This window comes from Symphalangus syndactylus, chromosome 17 (genome assembly GCF_028878055.3).
Source record: "Symphalangus syndactylus isolate Jambi chromosome 17, NHGRI_mSymSyn1-v2.1_pri, whole genome shotgun sequence".
NCBI classification, from domain to species: Eukaryota; Metazoa; Chordata; class Mammalia; order Primates; family Hylobatidae; genus Symphalangus; species Symphalangus syndactylus.
The window spans coordinates 33,654,075-33,679,115 of record NC_072439.2 but is presented as its reverse complement, the minus strand read 5'-3'; the positions used below and the strand labels follow the sequence as shown (position 1 = coordinate 33,679,115).

General features: G+C 50.5%; 3 protein-coding genes across 9 annotated transcripts in view; all 3 read left to right on the top strand.

Moving 5' to 3' along the window:
* Positions 1-358: 358 nt before the first annotated feature.
* RPL41 (ribosomal protein L41) lies at positions 359-1,521 on the top strand. Its single transcript, XM_063621447.1, has 4 exons — positions 359-398; positions 513-537; positions 922-944; positions 1,178-1,521. The coding sequence occupies exons 2-4, from the start codon at positions 526-528 to the stop codon at positions 1,218-1,220; spliced, it is 78 nt and encodes a 25-aa protein (XP_063477517.1). The 5' UTR covers positions 359-398; positions 513-525; the 3' UTR covers positions 1,221-1,521.
* A 368-nt stretch (positions 1,522-1,889) lies between these two features.
* ZC3H10 (zinc finger CCCH-type containing 10) lies at positions 1,890-7,062 on the top strand. 2 transcript variants are annotated; one of them, XM_055247000.2, is made up of 3 exons: positions 1,890-2,008; positions 2,789-2,852; positions 4,234-7,062. In XM_055247000.2, the coding sequence occupies exon 3, from the start codon at positions 4,286-4,288 to the stop codon at positions 5,588-5,590; it is 1,305 nt and encodes a 434-aa protein (XP_055102975.2). In that variant the 5' UTR covers positions 1,890-2,008; positions 2,789-2,852; positions 4,234-4,285; the 3' UTR covers positions 5,591-7,062. The 2 variants fall into 2 exon arrangements, with proteins under 2 accessions (XP_055102975.2, XP_055102976.1); XM_055247001.2 differs by lacking the exon at positions 1,890-2,008 and adding an exon at positions 2,056-2,457.
* A 1,546-nt stretch (positions 7,063-8,608) lies between these two features.
* ESYT1 (extended synaptotagmin 1) overlaps positions 8,609-25,041 on the top strand; it is a 21,636-nt gene continuing 5,203 nt past the window's right edge. For 3 of the 6 annotated variants that reach the window (XM_055246998.2, XM_055246997.2, XM_055246993.2), the window contains exons 1-24: positions 8,609-12,401; positions 14,288-14,329; positions 14,497-14,631; positions 14,746-14,819; positions 14,950-15,022; positions 15,183-15,272; positions 15,433-15,488; positions 15,893-16,016; positions 16,105-16,281; positions 16,403-16,485; positions 17,418-17,466; positions 17,589-17,675; positions 17,782-17,874; positions 18,081-18,182; positions 18,343-18,429; positions 20,734-20,883; positions 21,206-21,361; positions 21,486-21,662; positions 21,822-21,904; positions 22,315-22,363; positions 22,472-22,561; positions 22,693-22,788; positions 23,365-23,436; positions 23,524-23,610. In XM_055246998.2, coding sequence (XP_055102973.1) covers positions 12,018-12,401; positions 14,288-14,329; positions 14,497-14,631; positions 14,746-14,819; positions 14,950-15,022; positions 15,183-15,272; positions 15,433-15,488; positions 15,893-16,016; positions 16,105-16,281; positions 16,403-16,485; positions 17,418-17,466; positions 17,589-17,675; positions 17,782-17,874; positions 18,081-18,182; positions 18,343-18,429; positions 20,734-20,883; positions 21,206-21,361; positions 21,486-21,662; positions 21,822-21,904; positions 22,315-22,363; positions 22,472-22,561; positions 22,693-22,788; positions 23,365-23,436; positions 23,524-23,610 — 2,616 coding nt within the window. In that variant the 5' untranslated portion in view covers positions 8,609-12,017. Of the gene's footprint in view, positions 12,402-14,287; positions 14,330-14,496; positions 14,632-14,727; positions 14,820-14,949; positions 15,023-15,182; positions 15,273-15,432; positions 15,489-15,892; positions 16,017-16,104; positions 16,282-16,402; positions 16,486-17,417; positions 17,467-17,588; positions 17,676-17,781; positions 17,875-18,080; positions 18,183-18,342; positions 18,430-20,733; positions 20,884-21,205; positions 21,362-21,485; positions 21,663-21,821; positions 21,905-22,314; positions 22,364-22,471; positions 22,562-22,692; positions 22,789-23,364; positions 23,437-23,523; positions 23,611-25,041 lie in introns of those variants that run through there. The other 3 variants (XM_055250755.2, XM_055246996.2, XM_055246999.2) reach the window with 2 other exon arrangements.

Sequence of the window (25,041 nt, the reverse complement as noted above, 5' to 3'; positions counted from 1 at the left end):
GTACAGTTTGCGCCTATCCATAGCAAAATGGAGGACTTCTCCAGGGAACTGAAACTCCCAAGAAGCGATGCGAGGGAAGGTGGAGGTCACTATTCTTTCCCCGTCTGCACCTCTAGGTGCAATATTGGAAATAGGTGCTGATGTTTAAATAACACAGCGTCCTCATACTAAATCTAGGGGGGAATTGGTAACTCGAAAACCAAATACTAGGTCTTCCGAGAGAACTAACTCAACCTACCCCTACGCAAGAGGGTCCGAAAACCATCGTTAAGCCTATTGGGTAGCCCCGCCCTTGGGGGGGGAAGGGCGCGAAAGCGGAAGTGACGACACCCGGCGCTCCGTTAAATAGCCGTAAACGGAACCTCGGCTTTCTCTCGGCCTTAGCGCCATTTTCTTGGGTGAGTGTGTTTGTTTCCTGTGTTCGGATTCCGTGTACAATCCATAGACATCCGACGTCGGCACTTACCATCATCACAGCAAACTAACTGTAGCCTTTCTCTCTTTCCCTGTAGAAACCTCTGCGCCATGAGAGCCAAGGTGAGCGGTTCCTGGTAGTAAGCTTGGGAGGTAGGAGTTGGCGAGTAGTAGGGGGGAGACTAAGGCAAGTCCGCCATACCTCCTGAACTACTGGGTTTCAAGGGTGCCCAAAGAGCTGGTGGGAGAGAAAAGGTAGTTTGTGAGAGAGCTAGCGGTTAAGTGCTATGGGTAGAGAGGGTGGGATTAGAAAAGGGTGGAATTCTGATTTTATGGTCGGAAGGGTGTCCAAGTTACTGATGTAGTTGTTACGACTAATCTTTCATACTTGGTTAAGAATCTGTCCGATTCTAAAGAGTGCATTTCATATCCCTCCTAAGCCTATTAATAAACTTCATCTCTTTTTTTTTTTTTCTGAATTATCTGCTGCTTGTGATCGGTTGCTAGTGGAGGAAGAAGCGAATGCGCAGGTATGTTGAGACTTTGCCAGCCCAGGAGGAGGGAAGTTCCTTGGACAAAACTTAAGAGAAAAATGTTTGAGTGTTTTCTTCCTAGAGCCAAGAATTGAACAGAACAGAGGACGATAGAACCGTAGTGCTTGTTCATTTTACCACCTCATTCTTTATATGGACGTTTGATTTAATGTGGGAGGGAAAGACAACTCTGAGGATAGGTGTATTCCATTCCTGTGTCTGCTTTTCAGGCTGAAGCGCAAAAGAAGAAAGATGAGGCAGAGGTCCAAGTAAACTGCTAGCTTGTTGCACCGTGGAGGCCACAGGAGCAGAAACATGGAATGCCAGACGCTGGGGATGCTGGTACAAGTTGTGGGACTGCATGCTACTGTCTAGAGCTTGTCTCAATGGATCTAGAACTTCATCGCCCTCTGATCGCCGATCACCTCTGAAACCCACCTTGCTCATAAACAAAATGCCCATGTTGGTCCTCTGCCCTGGACCTGTGACATTCTGGACTATTTCTGTGTTTGTGGCCGAGTGTAACAACCATATAATAAATCACCTCTTCTGCTGTTTTAGCTGAAGAATTAAATCATCTTGTCTATTATGTTTTTTATGGTTCCATCGGGTGGGGGTTTTCTGTCATTACAGTTTGCCCTGTCACTACCTGTGCTATGGAGGGTATCAAAGCTATAAAGGCAATAGCCCGGGTTATGTGGTGTGGTTTGCATCTCGCTGGAGTTGGATGGGATATGGTACATCCTCTGGAGGCAGGTTTTAGGTTTCGCGGGTTATTTGGGGCCAATGCTGGTACCGCCCCTTCTTTCCAGGAGGGCTTCCTTGGCGACTACCTCTAGACCATGTTGTGCCTTTGGGTTGCCATGGTGACACGCAAAGCGTGCTGGGAACTTCCTGCGGCATGTCGCACGCGTACTTCGTACACCATAGAGTATGGTTCCGGGTCTGGTGGCTAGAGCGTCACTTCTTCCGCAGGAAGCGGAAGAGCGAGCGGGTGGGCGGCTCTTTGTCGAAGCTAGAGGACCGGCAGGCGGCAGCAGCAACTACGGCGGCGGCGGCAGGTGAGGGAGGCGGGAGAGTTAGGTGGAGGCCGCGCCCGGAGGGGAGGAGTCGGGGCCGGCCCAGCGGCTGGGCTCGGCCGGGCCACACAAGGCCCCCCAGAACCTAGCTGGCTCGTCCTCACACCCCAGGGCAGTGCCCCTTTTCTGACTGACCTCGCATCGCGAGCAAACGCCAGCTTCGTGACGTCACAACCCTGCCCATCCCCTCAGCTTGATGACACCTGGAGCTCCAGCTCCCCGCTTCACTTCGCGCGCCCTTAGTGTCCCATTCACGTAGCCCACGGCTGAGCGCCGGCGGCACTGCACGGAACCTGCCAAGCTAGAAGACTTGCTGCGGGAAAACTCCTAGGACTTCTTTCGCAAACTCTAGGGTTCTGGGAAGCGTCACAATCACTGCCTTCAAGTCTAATCTGCCATCCCAATGCACTGTCAGACGCTGCTCTTTTAAGGTTCCTCACTAGCCATTACTAACTCCAACCCTTAGCCGGGGTCTGACCCTCACATCCTCTTTCATCTTGAGGCAGGGCGCCCCGCACTCTTTGTTCACTCAGGGCTGGTTTTCCAACCCATCCTCCCAGTCCCTCCGAATTAATTTTATCTCTTACACTTCTTACTGGCAACTTCTCCCTTGGACAGGTGAAGTTCAGTTTGAACCCTGAGGAAATCCTGACGTTCCCGAAGCTTTGCCGTTTTGTCAGATTTCTTTCTTGTGACAACCACCCCATAGTCCTCCACTCTTACTCCTTCTTCCACCCAAGTCTCTGTTTTTTTCCTGCTCAGAACCCAGCAGTGATGTGGAGGTGGAGACCCACAGGAGCCCCGGACTTCACCTGAGCTACCTCAGGTATCAATTCTGGGAGAGTTGGGTGGGGAGGAGCATCATAACTAATTATCTGCTGCTGGTGCGACTTGCAACGTGAGCCAGGCTTGGATAGATGGCATTTGTACTTCACCTGGTCATCCCCCTTTACTAAAAGTTTGTATCTTTTACCACGTCTTTCCTTGATTGCTTCTATTATTCTGGGATTACCTCTCTTTAGAGGAGGAGAACCCTCTTACAATTCTCTTGTAACTCTGGCCTCTGGTTTGTTTAGTTCATTTTAGGGAGATCTGAAGGCAAAGTCACAGCAGTGGGGTGGGGGTAGGTCAAGGCCAAAGTAATCAGGAAAGATTCCCTTATGCTCAAAGGGAACAATATGAAGTTTTCCTATTTCAGCAGCAGGGGGAGCCTGAACACCGCATAGGAAAGGCTTGGGAGGTCAGACACGTGGTAGCAGGGACTCCAGGTCCTACTGGGGGTGGAGAGAGGGGAGGGCTAGAACCAGGGCAGTGGACTGACATTCCAAAGCTCTCTTGGGAAATAGGAGACTTAAAAAGCTTTTATGGAGTCTATAAATAAAGAGGATCTTTATGGGTTGAGGAATGGTGTGGTTGGGATCTTCACATAGGGGAGTAGGAAGGGGGTGGGGAATGGGGAAAGGTCACTTGTTCCTGTGAAATTAACTCCTTCCCACTTGACCTTATCACAAATGGTTTGTCGTCGGAAATCTAGAAGTAGAGACTCTAACTTAGAACTTCTACCCTGAAATAGAGGGGGCTGACCTCTCTGCCATTGACAGTGATGATGGCTGGGAGGGAATACTAAAATATGACAGGTTTTGAGACTCCCCTGAAGCTGGTGACACCAGTCTCTTCACCCAGGATTTCTTGGCTTCTAGAGATTTGATGTGTACAGACCCCTCACCTGAGGAAAAGGAAAAGGGGTTAAGGAAGTTTTGTTAGCGGTGTCCCATCTTCTACAGCCCTAGTAGCTCAGTAGCCCATCTTGGGCACTATTCCCAGTTTCCTCCCAGACTATTCAGATACTGACTGCAGTTTTAATTTCACTTCCACAACTTTAATAAGGTCAGCTCAGAAGGAAAGATGAAATCCAACACTATTTTTTCCCTGCTCCCTCCTGGGCCCATCATTAGTGAAACAAGGTGGCTTCACCCCAACTCCTTCCCTCCTCCGTTAGCCAGGCAAGTGTGAATCATTCCGACCCAGGCCAGGTGCACAAAAGCCTGGGCGGGACTTTTGATGAGTCAGACATTTCAGCCAGAATTCTTATCCCTTAGATTCTCCATCTCTAAAGCCATTGCCCCTCTGGGCTGCCTGCTTTATAGTCAAGAAGAGTGGGATCTCCCTGGAGGACTCCTGTTTGATACAGTTCTCCTCTTTTGTAGTGGTCACCAAGAGTGGCAAGATAAAGAAAACCCTGAGTTGGGCGGGACCAGGATGCCTGACCGGGACAGCTATGCCAACGGTACCGGGAGCAGCAGTGGAGGCCCTGGAGGTGGTGGCAGCGAGGAGGCCAGTGGGGCAGGGGCAGGCAGTGGCGGGGCCAGCTCAGATGCCATCTGTAGAGACTTCTTGAGGAATGTGTGCAAGCGAGGCAAGCGTTGCCGATATCGCCACCCAGACATGAGCGAGGTGTCCAACTTGGGGGTGAGCAAAAACGAGTTCATCTTCTGCCATGACTTCCAGAACAAGGAGTGTAGCCGCCCAAATTGCCGTTTCATCCATGGCTCCAAGGAAGATGAGGATGGCTATAAGAAGACAGGAGAGCTTCCCCCACGGCTCAGGCAGAAAGTAGCAGCTGGCCTTGGCCTTTCACCGGCTGACCTACCAAATGGCAAGGAGGAGGTCCCTATCTGCCGTGACTTTCTCAAGGGTGACTGTCAGAGAGGAGCCAAGTGCAAGTTCCGTCACCTGCAACGGGATTTTGAGTTTGATGCTCGGGGTGGAGGAGGCACTGGTGGGGGCTCAACAGGCTCAGTCCTCCCAGGACGACGTCATGATCTCTATGATATCTATGACCTTCCTGACAGGGGCTTTGAGGACCATGAGCCAGGCCCAAAACGCCGGCGAGGTGGATGCTGCCCCCCTGATGGCCCTCATTTTGAGTCATATGAATATAGCTTGGCTCCATCGCGAGGGGTGGAGTGCAGACTGCTAGAGGAGGAGAATGCCATGCTCAGAAAGCGGGTAGAGGAGTTAAAGAAGCAGGTCAGTAACCTACTGGCCACCAATGAGGTATTACTGGAACAAAATGCTCAGTTCCGCAATCAGGCCAAGGTCATAACCCTGAGCTCCACTGCACCAGCAACTGAGCAGACTCTGGCCCCCACTGTGGGCACTGTCGCCACTTTTAACCATGGCATTGCCCAGACTCACACTACTCTCAGCAGCCAGGCTCTACAGCCTCGTCCAGTGTCCCAGCAAGAACTGGTGGCCCCTGCTGGAGCTCCAGCTGCTCCCCCAACTAATGCTGCACCTCCTGCTGCTCCACCACCCCCACCCCCACATTTGACCCCAGAGATCACACCACTGTCAGCTGCCCTGGCTCAAACAATTGCCCAGGGAATGGCACCCCCACCTGTCTCCATGGCTCCTGTAGCTGTATCTGTGGCTCCTGTGGCCCCTGTGGCTGTATCGATGGCCCAACCCTTGGCAGGAATCACAATGAGCCACACCACCACTCCCATGGTGACTTACCCTATCGCTTCCCAGAGCATGCGCATCACGGCCATGCCACACTGATGGGGCTAATGGACACTCCCCTGGTATAGCCTCCCAGGGCTGGGGTCAGGGGGCCCTTGCCCACTCACCTAGCCTTCCCCAGCCCTGTCTGAAGGGCTCCCTTGAGAACTAGGACAAGAGACTACAAAGAGTATGTCTGGAGGAGGCGTTGGGATGGTGTGTTTTCTCTCACCTCCCTTTTATGAGGGTCCTCTTGTCCATCTTCAAGCCTCACAGTGGGGGCTTGCAGAGGAGTACAGACTGAAGCCAGCAGAGAGGAAGGACTGACTGAGGGGCTGTGTCCTCTTACAGGAATTTGGGAACATCCCTCGTCTTGTCCTCTCTTCTGCACAGCACAGGTTCCAGCACTGGTTTTGAAAGAAAAAAATACCCTGCCCAGAGGGAAAGCCAGGAAAGATTGGGAAGTGGTTGGTCAGGAGAGAAGGCCTGATAGGAGCCTTCAGACAATTTGGGTCCTAGCTGGTTGGGTTGGACAATACAGGAATTGCTTCTGGGCCCTGGGAAAGCTGGGACCATAGTGCTCCAGCCCAAAGACTAGCGGAGCATTCATTACCCTAGTTTGACCTGAAAATCCACAGGGCAGGGCCCACTACCCAAAGAAATAAAAGAACAATTATTTTTAACAAATGGAGGCAGTGAAAACTTGCTTAGATATTCTGTGTGGAAGATGGGAGCAGTAAATAGATCTCATGCCAAAATGGGATAAAGACCCCAGCCTCACATAGCTTTGGTAAGATGGATAGAAGCCAGTGAAGAAGGGTAGGGACCCAGAACAAGACCAAATGGGGCTTTGGGGAAGGCACTTTATGGGGTAAAAGCTTTGGAGCCACCTAGTCTAGTTTAAAAATAGCCCCATCTGTTTTTGGTCTCTGTCTGTATGTGCTATTCCCAGGTTGCCTTAGTAACCAGGGCTCCTAGGGTCATTTAGCAGGGCAGGCAGTAAGGAGAGTGTATTTGCTGAGAAATGGGGATGGGATGTTACATAGTTGACAGATCCTTATTCAAACAGCAGGACAGGTGGAGTTGATGGCAATTGCCGCTCAGTTGATGGCAGTTAATGTCCCTCCTACCCCACTCCTTCAGTGGCCAGTTCCTTAAGCCTTCAAGGCTTGGGAGGTCTGCGAAAAGAGAGTCCTTCTAGGGACACAAGCCTCAGGGTCCATTCCTTTCCTCTGTCTCCACATAGGACCAGAAGTTTTAAATCTACTTAAGTCAGTAAGGCCAGGGGCCCCAATAATCAAACCTCACTTCCTCCTCAGCTCACGGCTGATGCAGGGAAAACAACTCAGGTGTCTAGTCTAATGGGACAGTAGATTTGGGGGTAGAGAGTGATCCTGGATTGTGTTCCCCCTCATCATATCTCCTGCTACCTCTTGCTCTCTCATCTGGTTGATCACTCAGGTCACATCTGGGATTGGAGATGGTGGGCTAGGTCAAGGCCAGTCATTAAAAAAAAAGCCTGAAGACTAAAAGTGGGCTAACATTGTGGATTTTAGAAACAACACATTGATAAGCTTAATGTTTTTTGGGACACAATTTTTTTTTTTTTTTTTTTTGAGATGGAGTCTTGCTCAGTCATCAGACCTGAGTGCAGTGGTGCAATCTCGGTTCACTGCAACCTGCGCCTCCTGGGTTCAAGCGATTCTCTTGCGTCAGCCTCCCGAGTAGCTGGTACTACAGGCGCCCGCCACCACGCCTGGCTAATTTTTTTATTTTTAGTAGAGACGGGGTTTCGTCGTGTTGGCCAGAATGGTCTCGATCTCTCGTGATCTGCCCGCCTCAGCCTCCCAAAGTGCTGGGATTACAGGCGTGAACCACTGTGCCCGGTAATTCTAGACTATTAAAAGAGATGGTTTAAGAGCATTTAGAGAAGAATGTAACCATAGATACCAACATGAATTCTCAGTCAAATCCTGACTGACTTTATTTCCTCCTTGCCAAGTTATCTCCAAAGAGGTAGATTTGGGAAACTTTAGACATTGTATGTCTTGTATGTATTTACTCCAGCTGAAGACCACCAAGAATACACCTGGTAATTGAGCAAGTTGGGTTTAATGCTCATTGCAGTGAGGGGGAGGGCTCACCATTGGGGATAACGTGGTGTGTCTGAGCATGAGGGTGTTAGGAACGACTTAGAGAACTTAGACTTTGGTTAAGTGATTTTGGGGAAGATTCAAGAAAGTGGGTGTTCTTTTGGATTGGGTGCTGTTAAGGGAATCCAGGATAATTGGGTAGCTTGTCTAGAAGAAGGGCAGACAAGTGAACCTAAGCGCAGTTGATGATGAAGTCACTCACTAGCTGGGAAAGGGGATGTTTGCCGTTTTGTGGTTTGCACACTGACCTTGTTTTGTGCTTAAACAAAATTGTGTAGTGATTTTGTTTTTTGTCTCACTTCATCGCAGTTACTGAGTGACCTTGTCTGATGCTGGTGTTTTGTGAGATTGTTTGTGTCCAAGAGAACTCATTGGCTACCTGTGAACACCAGGTCAGCCCTAACAGCTCTGAAGCCTGGCTGTGTCAGGCCAGTTCCCAGATTACAGGAGCTGCTTTCCTCTCTCTCACCTGCTAAGTCATCACAGATAAGAGGAAAATTATGGGTCAGTTAATAGTAGCATTTTTTCCATGCAAATGGCTCTGGTTAAAAAATAATGAGAAAAAAATAGTAGCATTTGGTGGAATCAAACTGAACACTTGTACTTAGTGTTGGTTAGTGCATTTATGTTAGAGAAATCTCTGTTCTCTAGTGATAAGCCCAAGGGCTATGTTTTCTTGTAAAAACAAAAAACCCAACTCGGGTAAACATATAAAAAACCCATTTATCAACAGTAACACAGGAAGAGCTAAATAATATTCAAAGTGTCTGTAACTTGGATTGACTAAAACACTGGAGCACTGTCACACTAAAAAATTGCTTAGATCTTGAACTAGTCTGAGGAACAACGTTAGAGATCCATATTAGCAATAATTCACATGAGAACAAACTAGGACTTCCAGTTGGCTGCAAAAAAATAGAATCTTAGCCCTCAAGTTGTCCGTTTATAAATATTTATTAAGAGCCTGCTATGTTCTAGGCCTCTTTCTAGGAGCTCCATAAGGGTAGTAGAACCTTGGTAATAGATTACAAATACAGCAGTTCTATGTTCTGCCTAAGTGTAACCACTTAGTAGTGTGTTGTTCTAAATGTAATTTTTAAAGAGGGACATTGACAAACCAATGTGTTGCTGGAAAAAAGAAAAGGCTGGCAAGGGAAAGCTTCAAATAGAAGTCTTCAAATATTTGAAGGGCTGCCCACTGGAGGAAGATCCTGTTTGCTACACAGGAAATAAAAAGGGATTTCTAGAATAATGGCTAATTTTTTTTTTTTTTTTTTGAGATGGAGTCCAGCTGTGTGGCCCAGGCTTCAGTGCAGTGGCGCGATCTCTGCTCACTGCAAGATCCGCCTCCAGGGTTCACGCCATTCTCCTGCCTCAGCCTCCAGAGTAGCCGGGACTATAGGTGCCCGCCACCGTGCCTGGCTAATTTTCTTTTTGTATTTTTAGTAGAGACGGGGTTTCACCGTGTTAGCCAGGACGGTCTCAATCTCCTGACCTCGTGATCCTCCCACCTCGGCCTCCCAAAGTGCTGGGATTACAGGCGTGAGCCACCACACCCGGCCGGCTAACATTTGTTGACTGCTTAATATAAGCCAAGGCTCTGTGCTAGGCACTTTACATGCAACGTCTAGTTGACACAATGAGTACTATTTTTGTACCCATTTTACAGAGGAGAAAGCAGGCTTAAAAAGTAACCTGCCCAGGGTTCTGCAAATAAGGAATGGGGACAGGAATCTATTCAGGCAGTCTGACTCCAGACTTCACATAAGAAAGTTCTAATGATACAGCCATCCAACAAAGCTACTTGGCAGTAATTTTTTTTTTTTCTTTTTTTGAGACGGAGTATCACTCTGTTGCCCAGGCTGGAGTGTAGTGGCGTGATCTCAGCCCACTGCAGCCTCCGCCTCTCGAGTTCAAGTGATTCTCCTGCCTCAGCCTCCCAAGTAGAGTAGCTGGGATTACAGGCGCATGCCACCATGCTCGGCTAATTTTTGTATTTTTAGTAGAGACGGGGTTTCGCCATGTTGGCCAGGCTGGTCTTGAACTCCTGACCTCAGGTGATCCACCTGCCTCAGCCTCCCAAAGTGCTGGGATTACAGGCGTGAGCCACCGCACCTGGCTTTGCAGTAACTTTTGAGGAATAAAGAATACGAAAGGAATTTCCTCAAATCTTGTTGCCCTTCCCATCTTTGTGAGCTGAGATCAGAGTGCTGTATCTCACCCTCTGTCTCTTGGAGGTGATTATGGTTTACATACAAATGCAGATTGCAAGTCCAGGGAGTTTACTCTTTCTCCTCCTGTAGGCCTCATCCTGTAAGACACTTCCTCTAACAAATGGCCATCCCTTCCTGTTGTCCACTTACTGCTTATCACCACCAGGTGGCACCTGGGCAGCAGAATTGTCAGTGGGCGGGGACCCACCCTGTTTACTTGTGTTGGTAACTGCATTGCAGCTGCTGATCCTGTGGCTCCTGGGCCCCAACTGGGACAAGAACTTCCTGAGGATGAAGTTTTATCCCCTATATAATTTCTGATAATCTGGATGAGGTGAGGAAGGGAGAAGTTTGGAAAAGAACCTCCATAGGTCACCCTCTCCATTCCCCCATTCTCAGGAACCTCCTCGCCTACTTCAGTGCTTGGCAAATTTCAGTTTATGAACCTCTCTAAGGTTCATCCATGTTGCCTCTGTAGTTCTGCTTTATCAGTTGGTGAGCAGATCACTCATAATTCCTCCAAGTTCCTTGTTTCCCTTTTCTGCCTGCTCACCTCTGGGAATATGGAGGATACAGGAGACGGAATATTGTTTCTTAAATAGTTCTGCAAACTGAATGAAGCAGTCGAGATACTGCTAGCCCTAGGGAAGTAGAGAAAAGGAAGTGAAAAAGTTGAAGGGATAGAGGCTGGGCAGGGACAGGTTTTAAGCAGCTTTGGTAAACACAGGCTGAAGAAATCTATGCCCTGCAGAAGCAGATAAAATTTATCAGCTGCAGGCCTCATCCTGTAAGACACTTCCTCCAAGAAATGGCTAGTTTCTCCCCAATGATCAACCCCAGTTCTTCTGCTGCATCTGACAGATTTACATAATATGCCCCATATGTACTGCATTAAAAGGTAACATGACCAACACTTCCCTCATCAACTTCCAATTAGCCTAGTATCTAGATCCTAGGACAACACTCCACCTCTAAGGCCAGTTAACTAGGAACAATAGTCATCGGTGTACCCTGCACTTTTTCCTTCCTAAACCTACACCGTACACTGTGAGACTGCATTAATTCTGCACCTGACTGTATGGCAAACCTTCCTTCTAACTCAGGCAAATGTGAAAGGGAATTGTCTTTCCCTTACTCTTGATCCCTCATTTTAGTGTCCTAGAAGTTCTTCAGGGTCAGAACATTCTTGGAAAATGTAATAATTTGCGCTGCCTCCCTCCCTTTTGGAGCCAACTAGTCTTACATCCATCCTCTAAGATAGAGATGACTTACTCTTGGAAATTTCCAAAAAGAAATAAAGCCTCACTTTCTATTCACTCTGCTTTTTTTCCCCCTTTCCCTGAAGGCTGGATTATCTCAACTCTAATTCTCTGACTCTCCAGTTTTCTCCAGGGTCAGTCGTTACACCACACAAACAAGGTAGGGGATTGGGGACGGGATAGACAGGGTTAGTCTTCAAACACCTTCATTCCAAATACGATCGTATCCTTTCCTTTTGTAAGGGCAGGCAGGAAAAAGTTGAACGATAAGGAATGTGCTTAGAGTATGAAAACTAGAGAAAGTCGGCAAAAGAACATATATATGTCCCAGACCAAATCCTGCCAAACCGTCCGAATGAGTAGAGGGAAATCCTGAAGCTCCACAGCCCCTCAACTTCGCAACTTGGGCTTTCTCCAAAACCAAGAAATTGGCGGTGCGGCTCTGCATGACGTCATACCACAGGCACTCCAATCCCACGTGGGGAAGCTCTTGGTCCCGCCTCTCCTGAAATGGTGCACCACGCCTCCTCCTCTTTATTACCAATCGAATGCCGCCCCTGAGCCCGTTTCTTCCTTTTCCCGCCATCTCAGACCTCCCATCTTGGCCTTCGGGCCCAATCAGGGAGGCCCTACCTATCCGAAACCCGGTCCAGTCCCCGCGGAAGAGGGGTGGAGTTTCAACCTTGTAACTCCACCTTGGTCTGTGCAGCGCGGACCAACCCAAATCGCCAGAAAGGAGGGGCGTGGCTTGAAGTCCCCGCCTCCATCCCCGGGATCACGTTTTGCCGGGGGGAGCTGATCGCAAGACTAGGCAACCTCCAGCCAGTCCCTGGGTCGGGCGGATCCTCCCAGAGGTGGCACAATGGAGCGATCTCCAGGAGAGGGCCCCAGCCCCATGGACCAGCCCTCTGCTCCCTCAGACCCCACTGACCAGCCTCCCGCTGGTCACGCAAAGCCAGACCCAGGTTCTGGGGGCCAACCTGCTGGCCCTGGCGCGGCGGGTGAGGCCCTGGCAGTGCTGACTTCATTCGGGAGGCGGTTGCTGGTGCTGATACCTGTGTATTTGGCCGGGGCAGTGGGACTCAGCGTGGGTTTCGTGCTCTTCGGCCTCGCCCTCTACCTGGGCTGGCGCCGGGTCCGCGACGAGAAAGAACGGAGCCTTCGAGCAGCGAGGCAGCTACTGGACGACGAGGAGCAGCTCACGGCGAAAACTCTTTATATGAGTCATCGAGAGCTACCTGCCTGGGTGAGCGACCACCCTCGGTCCTCTGTGCAGCATAGCCCCCTTCCACCCCTTCCATCTGGGGCTTTTCCTCCTTACGCCTAGAGTCAGCTCCCTGCCTTGGGACAGTGGGCCCCAGACTTTCCCCTCTCTCCCCGCTAGCCGCCTGCCTGCTGGACGTGCCACTCTTGGGACCGACTGCTCACTCTCCCCCACCCACCCTTTCGCATGCCCAGACTGGATCCTTCCACAGAATCAGGACTTCTTCCTTTATTTGGGCAACAGCAGTAATAACATCTGGGGACCCCGTCTCAGCCGAAGCTCTCCCTCCTAGCCAAGCCATCTTGAACGTCCCTCTTGCCTTTGGTGCCACTCGCGCCTTTGCTGCTCCTGGAAATCCTGGTCCCGTTACCTCTCAAAGGTTTCCCTAGTCTTTCCCATCCTCCTCGAGACTTTTTACCTACTTAAAGCCATACGGTTCTCTCTTTTCTCGCTTTTATCCCCGGATATCCGCTAGGACCCAGCCCCGGCCCCTGGACGACCCTCGGGCAGCCACCTTCAAGCCTCCAGCCGCCAGACTGCAGCGCGGCAGAGGCGGCTGCTGGACGGAGGGCGGGCTACGGGAGGAGGTGGTGCGACTGCTGCAGTGCCCGCGGCCCACACTCCCCCCCACCCCTCGGCCGGCCACACCCTTTTCCGGACTGTGGGCTGCGCTTGTTCCGTTGGGCCAGAGACCCTTATTTCTGCGGCGGCCACGTCTCCTGTGCTGAGGCGGATGCCTTCTCTCTAGTCTTGCAGAGGCGAAGCCCGTTACCCGGCCCCTCCCAGCAGAGGTGCCAGTCTAGGGGGAGAATGGCAGCAGAGAGGAATCAAAATTGACACTAGGCAGACACAGCCAAGCTTCCCAGGCCCTGGATTGGAAAGGGGAGGAGAAAGAGGGCAAAATGGCCCTAGGGGACCTGTATCCTAGGCAGCAAGTGTTTGTCTCCTCCTCATCATCATGGAAACCAATCTTCCCACCCCCGATACAAAGCGCAGGTGTCCTTTCCCTTAAAAGGAGTCACACAGAGAAAGATAGAGGAAAACACACACACACACACACACACCCCAAAAAAACCCACAAAGCCAGGCCTAATTAGGTCTTCTGGCCCCTCCCTGACTCAAGGAAGGACTTGCTTCCCTCCTCACCTTCCTGCCCTAGAAGCCCCGTCTGAGGGGAGTTGAGAAGGCTGGAAAAGGGGACTTTTTTTTTTTTTTTTTTGAGACGGAGTCTCGCTCTGTTGCCAAGCTGGAGTGCAGTGGCACGAACTCGGCACACTGCAACCTCTGCCTCTTCAAGCGATTCTCCTGCCTCAGCCTCCTGGGTAGCTGGGATTACAGGCATGCGCTACCACGCCCGACTAATTTTGTATTTTTAGTAGAGACAGGGTTTCACCATGCTGGTCAGGCTGGTGTCGAACTCCTGACCTCGTGATCCGCCGGCCTCGGCCTCCCAAAGTGCTGGGATTACAGATGTGAGCCACCATGGCCAGCCTGGAACCACGACTTTTTAAATCCCAGGATTCCCTCAAACTCCAATTTGACTGGACCTCCCCCTCCAGAAAGAATGTGCCCTTCTCCTCCTCCAGCTCCTCTCTCTCTCAGCAGCTGTCATTTCACCACGTCCCTGAGCTATCCACAGGGCAACAGTGTGACCTCTACCGTGTCAGCTCCCCTTATTAGAGAGATCTCAGCCCCCAAACTCTGTGAGGAATGAACCTTTGCGGCAACCCAGCCCCTCACCCACCCTGAGTGTGAGGAGTCTGTCACACTTACACACTCCCTCTCCTCTGCGGCACACCACCAGCATCTTAGTAGGAAACCAGAGGCGAGGGTGTGCACGTCACTGTCTCTGCCTTCCCTGCCTCCAGGTCAGCTTCCCAGACGTGGAAAAGGCTGAATGGCTCAATAAGGTGAGGATTGATTTGATTTTTAGTCTTCATGAGGGGAGAATGGGAATTTGTTTCTTCTTGCCAGACCCACCCTCAACCCTCAGTGCTCTCCGTGGGGAGGATTCTGAAGGAACTTGCCTTGAGAGGGAAGACTAGGCTCTCCTCTGACCATCTCCCTTTCCTCCCAGATTGTGGCCCAGGTCTGGCCCTTCCTGGGCCAGTATATGGAGAAGCTTCTGGCTGAAACTGTGGCTCCCGCTGTTAGGGGATCTAACCCCCATCTGCAAACATTTACATTTACACGAGTGGAACTGGGTGAAAAGGTATGTGTGGAGGGCGGAAAGTGAGGAGGTGGGCTAGAGAGGGTGAATGGCTCGGAGTAGACTGAGGTACTTCTCCGTTTCCCTCCCCTCTCTCAGGAATTTCTCTCTCTCTAGCCATTGCGCATCATTGGAGTCAAGGTTCACCCAGGTCAGAGAAAAGAGCAGATCCTGCTGGACTTGAACATCAGGTAATACCACTCACCACTCTTACTGCTTCCCCTTCAATGTGTCCTGGTCAGTCCAGGCTACTTCACTCCCCCTCCCCACAACTTCAGCCAAGGACTAACTTTCTTGGTTCTCTTCTTTATCAATCCACAGCTATGTAGGTGATGTGCAGATTGATGTGGAAGTGAAGAAATATTTTTGCAAAGCAGGAGTCAAGGGCATGCAGGTAGGCCAGATGTCAGGGGCCACATAATAGGGAATGTTTGACCTGCGTTTCATGGGATATGGGGAAGTGCAAAGTTGGAAAGACCAAGGCTGAGAAAGTCTGGGAGGACAGAAGTGGGACTTTTCTGGGGAAAAGCTTTGATTTTCTCTTCTTGCCTCAGCTACATGGCGTTTTGCGGGTGATTCTGGAGCCACTCATTGGGGACCTTCCCATCGTGGGGGCTGTGTCAATGTTCTTCATCCGACGCCCGGTAAGGGAAAACAAGGAAGGGGTATGGGGAAGCAGGAGAAACAGAAGACTGGGAGGATGAGGGCAGCCAGTGATGGAGAATGAGAGGGGTTCTGGCAACTGTTGGATGGGTATGACCACACCCCATGGGATCTGTCCTGACCCCTGCTCTTTCCCTCCAGACCCTAGACATCAACTGGACAGGGATGACCAACCTGCTGGACATCCCAGGACTTAGGTATCAAGGACTTACTGAGCACCTGCTGAGTGTTCCATCACTGGGTTGGGGGTTTAAGGGACACAGAGCAGTCAAAGATGCTGCTTGTGTCCTCTAGGAGCCTCAAGTTCAGTTGGGGAGTGAAGACAAATACCCCTGAAAAGTTTGATACTGTGAATTTTCTTCGGGTTGGGGGAGCAGGTAGGGACTGAAGAGGGCTGAAGACTGCAGAAGGCAATGGGGATGGCAGTGAAGAAGGGAGAGAGCAGTAGGTGGGGAATTAGGGTAGAAGAGTAGCACAAAGGATTTTCACAAAAGGACTTTCTTACAGCTTTAGGTCTCTCTTGGGTGTGGGAAACATAGTTGGGGTTAGGAGAAAATTGGAAGTTGAGGCCGTACCCACTCTTTTCCACTCCCCCATTCAGCTCACTCTCTGACACCATGATCATGGACTCCATTGCTGCCTTCCTCGTGTTGCCCAACCGATTACTGGTGCCCCTTGTGCCTGACCTTCAAGATGTGGCTCAGTTGCGTTCCCCTCTGCCCAGGGTATGGCCTTTCCCCAACTAGACAGATCCTTCTCTCAGGAACCCCTTGCTGGGTCCTTAGTTTCTCACCATCTGATTCCTTCCTCCAGGGCATTATTCGAATTCACCTGCTGGCTGCTCGAGGGCTGAGTTCCAAGGACAAATATGTGAAGGGCCTGATTGAGGGCAAGTCAGACCCATATGCACTTGTGCGTTTGGGTACCCAGACATTCTGCAGTCGTGTCATTGATGAAGAACTCAACCCACAGTGGGGAGAGACTTATGAGGTGGGAGAGTTGAGCAGCTCTGTGATATGGGGAAGCCCCAGGAGGTTGTGAGAGAAGATGCTGATTGGATGATCCTCACAGCTGTAGCCCCATGAGACACTCAGCCTTCTGTGTTCCCCAGGTGATGGTACACGAGGTCCCAGGGCAGGAGATTGAAGTGGAGGTGTTCGACAAGGATCCAGATAAAGATGACTTTCTGGGCAGGTGAGACTCTGCCTGTTAGGATTCTAAAGCCCATGCTGGCTGGGCACGGTGGCTCACACCTGTAATCCCTGCACTTTGGGAGGCCGAGGTGGGTGGATCACGAGGTCAGGAGATTGAGACCATCCTGGCTAACACGGTGAAACCCCGTCTCTACTAAAAATACAAAAATTAGCTGGGCGTGATGGCGGGCGCCTGTACTCCCAGCTACTTGGGAGGCTGAGGCAGGAGAATGGTGGGTGAACCTGGGAGGAGGAGCTTGCAGTGAGCCGAGATCACGCCGCGGCACTCCAGCCTGGGCGACAGAGCAAGACTCCATCTCTAAAGAAAAAAAATAAAAATAAGGGCCGGGCGCGGTGGCTCACACCTGTAATCCGAGCACTCTGGGAGGCCGAGGCAGGTGGATCACAGGGTCAGGAGATCGAGACCATCCTGGCTAACACGGTGAAACCCTATCTCTACTAAAAAATACAAAAAATTAGCCGGGCGTGATGGTGGGCGCCTGCAGTCCCAGCTACTCGGGAGGCTGAGGCAGGAGAATGGTGTGAACTCGGGAGGCGGAGCTTGCAGTGAGCCGAGATTGTGCCGCTGCACTCCAGCCTGGGCGACAATGCGAGACTCTGTCTCAAAAAAATAAATAAATAAATAAAATAAAAATAATAAAAAAAAAAGCCCATGCTACCGAGCTTCTGGAGGTAATTATACTCACTTTCTGGGCCTGGGAATCATGTATCATTTTCCTTCCTAACCTCCCCATCCCCAGCCCCTACCATGCACATACTCACGCATGCAGGTGAATATCTTCTGAGAGGAAGAAGGGAGTCTGAGATCTGCCAGTCATTTCTGGATGCGTGAGTGGTGGGCCACTGACATGCTGCTAATTACAACACTCCCCTTTTCTTCCTTTCACTACCCTCTCCCCTCCCCACCCCCAGAATGAAGCTGGATGTAGGGAAGGTGTTACAGGCTGGCGTTCTGGATGATGTAAGTTGGGAGAAGAGGAAGGTGTGGGCTGATCTCACCCTTTGGGTAGACGGTAGTTGCTACATTGGTAGGGAAGTAGTTGAGCAGGTATCTGATCTCTACTACATCTCAATTTCTTCTAGTGGTTCCCTCTACAAGGTGGGCAAGGCCAAGTTCACTTGAGGCTAGAATGGCTGTCACTTCTGTCAGATGCAGAGAAACTGGAGCAGGTAAGCCACATGGGAAATAGGAAGCTGGCAGGGGAGAAATAGGTAGCTGGAAGTGTAGGGGACTTGGAACGGGGACCAAGATCTGACTACTACCACCCCTTCCCAGGTTCTACAGTGGAATCGGGGAGTCTCCTCTCGACCAGAGCCCCCGTCAGCTGCCATCTTAGTTATCTACCTGGATCGGGCCCAGGATCTTCCTGTGAGTTTGGCTGGGTGAACAGGAGCCCTGGATGTAGCATTCCCCAACCCTGCCTTGCTGAGGATGCAAGTGTCCCTGCCTGCTTTGCTCCAGAAGTATCAGCATGTAACACAAGGGTCCCAGGGAGGGGATCAGATCCATCTCAGGGAAAGGATTCTGATGCGATCCCACCTTCCTTCACCAAAACCAAAACCAAATCCCCCAAGATGGTGACCTCTGAATTGTGCCCACCACAGCTGAAGAAGGGGAACAAGGAACCCAACCCTATGGTACAACTGTCAATTCAGGATGTGACTCAGGAGAGCAAGGTGAGGGCCAGGACATCATTGTGGGGGGCCAGGTAGGACAGGGAGAGGCCTATTCTTGGGATGGTTTCCCCTTTAGAATGCCTGTTACATGCTGGGGTTTTCTGCAGAAACAGGAGTGGTGCTGTGGTATACACCCTTAATCTCTCCTCTACATCACCAGGCTGTCTACAGTACCAACTGCCCAGTGTGGGAGGAAGCATTCCGGTTCTTCCTACAAGACCCTCAAAGCCAGGAGCTCGATGTGCAAGTGAGATAATCACCTCTTCATCCCCTCCTGAATACCCTATTCTGTCTTCCCAGATCTGTACCATTTCTCTTCTCCTTCTTTTCCCTTGATTCCGATTTTTAATCCATCCAGGTAGACTCCTCACCTCCCTGAATATCTCTCCACTGTTCCCCAACTGTCGCTCCAGAATAATTTTTTTTTTTTTGAAATGGAGCCTTGCTCTGTTGCCCAGGCTGGAGTGCAATGGTGCGATCTCGGCTCACCACAACCTCCACCTCAAGCAATCCTCCTGCCTCAGCCTCCCGAGTAGCTGGGATTACAGGCACATGCCACCATGCCCGGCTAATTTTTGTATTTTTAGTAGAGACGGGGTTTCACCATGCTGGCCAGGCTGGTCTCGAACTCCTGACCTCAGGTGATCCGCCTGCCTCAGCCTCCCAAAGTGCTGGGATTATAGGCATGAGCCACTGCACCTGGCCTTAGTTCATATGTACTTGTTCTTGAATGATTTTATATATGTGTGTCTTGTCTATGAAACTGGCCAGTAAGCATTGTGAAGGCAGATACTGTGTTTCATGCTTTTTCTATGACCTTTAAAATGCTGAATGTTAACAATTTTATTGAGGCATAATTTACATACCATAAAATCACTCATTTTAGGTATACAATTCCCAATTATAAAAAATTATTCTGAGGCTGGGCGTGGTACCTAAAATGAGTGATTTTATGGTATGTAAATTATGCCTCAATAAAATTGCTAACATTCAGCATTTTTTTTTTTTTTTTTTTTTGAGACAGAGTTTCGCTTTTGTTGCCCAGGCTGGAGTACAATGGTGTGATCTTGGCTCACCGCAACCTCCACCTCCCGGGTTCAAGTGATTCTCCTGCCTCAGCCTCCTGAGTAGCTGGGATTACAGGGATGTGCCACCACGCCTGGCTAATTTTTTTTGTATTTTTAGTAGAGATGGGGTTTCTCCATGTTGGTCAGGCTGGTCTCAAACTCCCGATCTCAAGTGATCCGCCCGTCTCAGCCTCCCAAAGTGCTTGGATTACAGGCGTGAGCCACCGTGCCCAGCCCAACATTCAGCATTTTAAAGGTCATAGAAAAAGCGCAAAACATAGTATCTGCCTGCACAATGCTTACTGGCCAGTTTCAGTTTCATAGACAAGACACACATATATAAAATCATTCAAGAACAAGTACATATGAACTAAGGCCAGGCATGGTGGCTCAAGCCTGTAATCCCAGCACTTTGGGAGGCCAAGGCAGGTGGATCACCTGAGGTCAAGAGTTTGAGAACAGCCTGGTCAGCATGGTGAAACCCCATCTCTACTAAAAATACAAAAATTAGCCGGGTGTGGTGGTGCGCAACTGTAATCCCAGCTACTTGGGAGGCTGAGGTAGAATTGCTTAAGCCCGGGAGGCGGAGGTTGCAGTGAGCCAAGATAGCGCCACTGCACTCCAGCCTGGGTGACAGAGTGAGACTCCATCTCAAAAAAATAAATAAATAAAAAATTAGCCGGGTGTGGTGGCATGTGCCAGTAATCCCAGCTACTTGGGAGGCTGAGGCAGGAGAATCATTTGAACCGGGGAGGTAGAAGTTGTAGTGAGCTGATTTCACACCACTGCACTCCAGCCTGGGCGACAGAACAAGACTGTCTCAAAAAAAAAAACAGAAGAACAACAATTACATATGAGTTTGTGGGAGTAAAATATCCATAGTATAGGACTAAGGAGGGTCAGAGAAAGGGACAGGCTGGAGTAACTAGGGAGATTTTGTGAAGCAAGAAGTAGGATTTTAATTGAGTCTTGAAGGATGAGTAGGATTTAAATAGGCCGAGGGAAGAGAATGAGGACTTTCCAAATAGTGGGAGCAGAATGAACAAAGGTGGAAGGGGCCATGGATTGGGCAGAGGACTATAAAAGATGGCTCTGGCCGAGGCGGGCGGATTGCCTGAGCTCAGGAGTTTGAGACCAGCCTGGGCAACACTGTGAAACCCCGTCTCTACTAAAAAATACAAAAACTTAGCCGGGTGTGACAGCATGCGCCTGTAGTCCCAGCTATTTGGGAGGCTGAGGTAGGAGAATGGGTTGAACCCAGGAGGTTGAAGTTGCAGTGAGCCAAGATGGCGCCATTGCACTCCAGCATGGGCGACAGAGTGAGACTCTGTCTCAAAAAAAAAAAAAAAAAGATGGCCCTGAGTGGAGCAGGAGGTTTGTGATTGGTACAGAGAGGAATGAATCTGGAGCCATGTTATCATTTTCACAGTATGCCTCCCTTTCCCCTAATCCCTTCACTACAGTCCTTCCTCCTGTGCATGTAGGTGAAGGATGATTCCAGGGCCCTGACTTTAGGAGCACTGACACTGCCTCTGGCCCGCCTACTGACTGCCCCAGAACTCATCCTGGACCAGTGGTTCCAGCTCAGCAGCTCTGGCCCAAACTCCAGACTCTACATGAAACTAGTCATGAGGGTATGGAAATAGAGGAGGTACTGAGGTGTGGGGGAAAGGCCTGTTGATTCTTTGGTATTAAGAGTAAGGTAAGGGAGCCCCCTAAGATTAAATGAGCTAATATATGTAGAAGTGCCAAGCAGGCACAAAAACATATTGATCTGACTAGTGGAAGGAATGGCTTATGAGTTGAGGGGGTGTGGAGGGAACCGTGTAGAGATGAGCCCAGCCAGGGCAGCACCTAGTTCCCCTGTCACAGCCCCTCCTCTACCCCACCCCACATGCCTTGCCTGCTGGTGGCGAGCTGCACTTCTTTGATTCAGCATCATACTACCCTTCCTAGATCCTGTACTTGGATTCATCAGAAATATGCTTCTCCACTATGCCTGGTTATCCTGGTGCTTGGGACGTGGACAGTGAGAATCCCCAGAGAGGCAGCAGTGTGGATGCCCCACCTCGACCCTGTCACACGACTCCTGATAGCCAGTTTGGGACTGAGGTGAGTCTATTATCTGGAAAGGACTAGGGTCTGTTTGCCCGCTAAGTGTGCAAAGCCTGTTTCAGGGCAGATTCTGACAGGTCTCTCTCCCTTTGCCATCTGGCACCCCCCGTCCCTTTTGCAGCATGTGCTTCGGATCCATGTATTAGAGGCCCAGGACCTGATTGCCAAAGACCGTTTCTTGGGGGGATTGGTGAAGGGCAAGTCAGACCCCTATGTCAAACTAAAGCTGGCAGGACGAAGCTTCCGGAGCCATGTTGTTCGGGAAGATCTCAATCCCCGCTGGAATGAGGTTTTTGAGGTCAGAATTGAGTGGCTGTGACTCCTGGTTCTGCCCCATTTTTCCCCCATCCCAAAAGTGGTCCAGAAACCTCTGAGGTTCAGTTGACTGGGGGGGTCCAGTCATTTGCAGAGGAAAAGGAGAGAATCTTTTTTCATCTGCACTATTTTCTCCCACTAGGTGATTGTCACATCAGTTCCAGGCCAAGAGCTAGAAGTTGAAGTCTTTGACAAGGACTTGGACAAGGATGATTTTCTGGGCAGGTGAGAGCGTAGAAGTCTAGGTGAAAAACAGGCTAGGGGGCCGGGCGCGGTGGCTCACGCTTGTAATCCCAGCACTTTGGGAGGCCAAGTCGGGCGGATCACGAGGTCAGGAGATCGAGACCACGGTGAAACCCCGTCTCTACTAAAAATACAAAAAAATTAGCCGGGCTTGGTGGTGGGCGCCTGTAGTCCCAGCTACTCGGAGAGGCCGAGGCAGGAGAATGGCGTGAACCCGGGAGGCGGAGCTTGCAGTGAGCCGAGATTGCGCCACTGCACTCCAGCCTGGGCAACAGAGCGAGACTCCGTCTCAAAAGAGAAAAAGAAAAACAGGCTGGGGCTCTTTAGGCCATGGAGTCTGGCCTCCTTGGTTCTCACCATCTAGCTTTTGTCTTAATCTTTCTCTTCAACAGGTATAAAGTCAGTCTCACCACAGTCTTAAACAGTGGCTTCCTTGATGAGGTGAGCATGGAATTAGAGTCAACAACCCCTCCTGATCCTGCCTAAGCTTCATTCTCATAGTTCTCCTGTCTGCATATCCCCAAGTCTTCACTCTGCCTACTTCCATAGTGGCTGACCCTGGAGGATGTCCCATCTGGCCGCCTGCACTTGCGCCTGGAGCGTCTCACCCCCCGTCCCACTGCTGCTGAGTTAGAGGAGGTAGGGCAGGAGACTGGAGGAAGGAAGGGACCCAAGGTGGGGCAGGATGAGCTCTTCTCTTAGCGTTCAAGGCACATGCCAGAACCCAAGGTGTCAGTTACCACTCCCCAGCCCCGTGTGCCCCTCTACAGGTGCTGCAGGTGAATAGTTTGATCCAGACTCAGAAGAGTGCAGACCTGGCTGTGGCCCTGCTATCCATCTATATGGAGCGGGCAGAGGACCTGCCGGTGAGATCCCGCTCCCCATGCCCCATAACTTCCTGGCCCTTCTTTTTTTTTTTTTTTTTTTTTTTTTTGAGACAGAATCTCGCTTTTTCACCCAGGCTGGAGTGCAGTGGCTCAATCTCGGCTCACTGCAAGCTCCACCTCCTAGGTTCACGCCATTTTCCTGCCTCAGCCTCTCCGAGTAGCTGGGACTACAGGCGCCCGCCACCACGCCTGGCTAATTTTTTGTATTTTTAGTAGAGACGGGTTTCACCATGGTCTCGATCTCCTGACCTCGTGATCCGCCTGCCTCGGGCTCCCAAAGTGCTGGGATTACAAGTGTGAGCCACCGCTCCCGGCCTTTCCTGGCCCTTGCACCTCCCTCCGGTTTGGATGGTCCTGGAGTATTTAGAATAGGAAAAATGGCCCCTCTCTTTCTGAGGGTGGTGCAGGGGTGGGAAAAATTGTCTGTTCAAGGCCACAGGGGTAGTGGCTGCCAAGTAATAATGGAGACATGGCTGCTGGCTGTGGATATAATTTGTGAGGGGGATCTGCCTAACTAGATCCAGATTTAAGACTAACACAGTATTGTCTTTCTAGCTGCAAAAAGGCACCAAGCAACCCAGCCCTTATGCTACTCTCACTGTGGGAGATACTTCTCATAAAACCAAGGTATGAAGAAATGCTGCAGGGTAAAAATGGGAGGGACAAGAGAAATAAGAGTATCAGCCACTGATCATAAGCCCTCATCTCCACCAGACTATTTCGCAAACTTCAGCCCCTGTCTGGGATGAGAGTGCCTCCTTTCTCGTCAGGAAACCACACACTGAGAGCCTAGAGTTGCAGGTACTGTAAATTCATTCTTCAAATATTTAGCAGATTTTTTGCCATGGCCAGATAGGAAACCAGGCACAGAGCATTCAGAGTTGAGATAAAAGATTGACTTTTTTTTTTTTTTTTTTTTTTTTTTTTTTTTTTTTTTTTGAGACAGAGTCTTGCTCTGTCATCCAGGCTGGAGTGCAGTGGCACTGTCTTGGCTCACTGCAAGTTCCGCCTCCTGGGTTCACACCATTCTCCTGCCTCAGCCTCCCAAGCAGCTGGGACTACAGGCGCCCGCCACCACGCCCGGCTAATTTTTGTATTTTTTTTAGTAGAGATGGAGTTTCACCATGTTAGCCAGGCTGGTCTCGAACTCCTGACCTCAGGTGATCCGCCCACCTCGGCCTCCCAAAGTGCAGGAAATACAGGTGTGAGCCACTGCACCCAGCCAAAAGATTGACTTCTTATCTTTATGGAGCTCACACTCTGTTTTGGGAGAAAAATAACCAGATGAAACTTCCAGAATGATAACTGAGGTAAAAGGCACTGTGGGGAAGAAAGGAAGGGTTCAGGCTGGGGAAAGGCTGGAGATAGGCATCCTTAGATGACCCCTGAGCTTGAGGGTAGATTCTTTTTTTTTTTTTTTTTTTTTTTTTGAGACTAGAGTCTCGCTCTTATTGCCCAGGCTAGAGTGCAGTGGCACAATCTCAGCTCACTGCAACCTCAGCCCTCCAGGTTCGAGTGATTCTCCTGCCTCAGCCTCCCACGTACCTGGGATTACATGCGCGTGCCACCACGCCCAGCCAATTTTTAGTAGAGACGTGGTTTTGCCATGTTGGCCAGGCTGGTCTTGAACTCCCGACCTCAGGTTATCCATCCACCTCAGCCTCCCAAAGTGCTGGGATTACAGTGTGAGCCACCGCACCCGGCCTTTTTTTTTTTTTTTTTTTTTTTTTTTTTTTTTGAGACAGAGTCTCGCTCTGTCACCCAGGCTGGAGTGCAGTGGCGCGATCTCGGCTCACTGCAAGCTCCGCCTCCCGGGTTCACGCCATTCTCCTGCCTCAGCCTCTCCGAGTAGCTGGGACTACAGGCGCCCGCCACCACGCCCGGCTAATTTTTTGTATTTTTAGTAGAGACGGGGTTTCACCGTGGTCTCGATCTCCTGACCTTGTGATCCGCCCGCCTCGGCCTCCCAAAGTGCTGGGATTACAAGCGTGAGCCACCGCGCCCGGCCTTTTTTTTTTTTTTAGACAGGGTCTTACTCTGTCACACAGGCTGGAGTGCAGTGGTGCAATCAGGGCTCACTACAGCCTCAACTCGTGGGCTCTAGCAATCCTCCTACCTCAGCTGGGGTAACAGGTGCACAGTACCACACCTAGCTAATTTTTGTATTTTTTTGTGGAGATGGGGTTTTGCCATGTCATCCAGGCTGGTCTCGAACTCCTGGACTCAAGCATT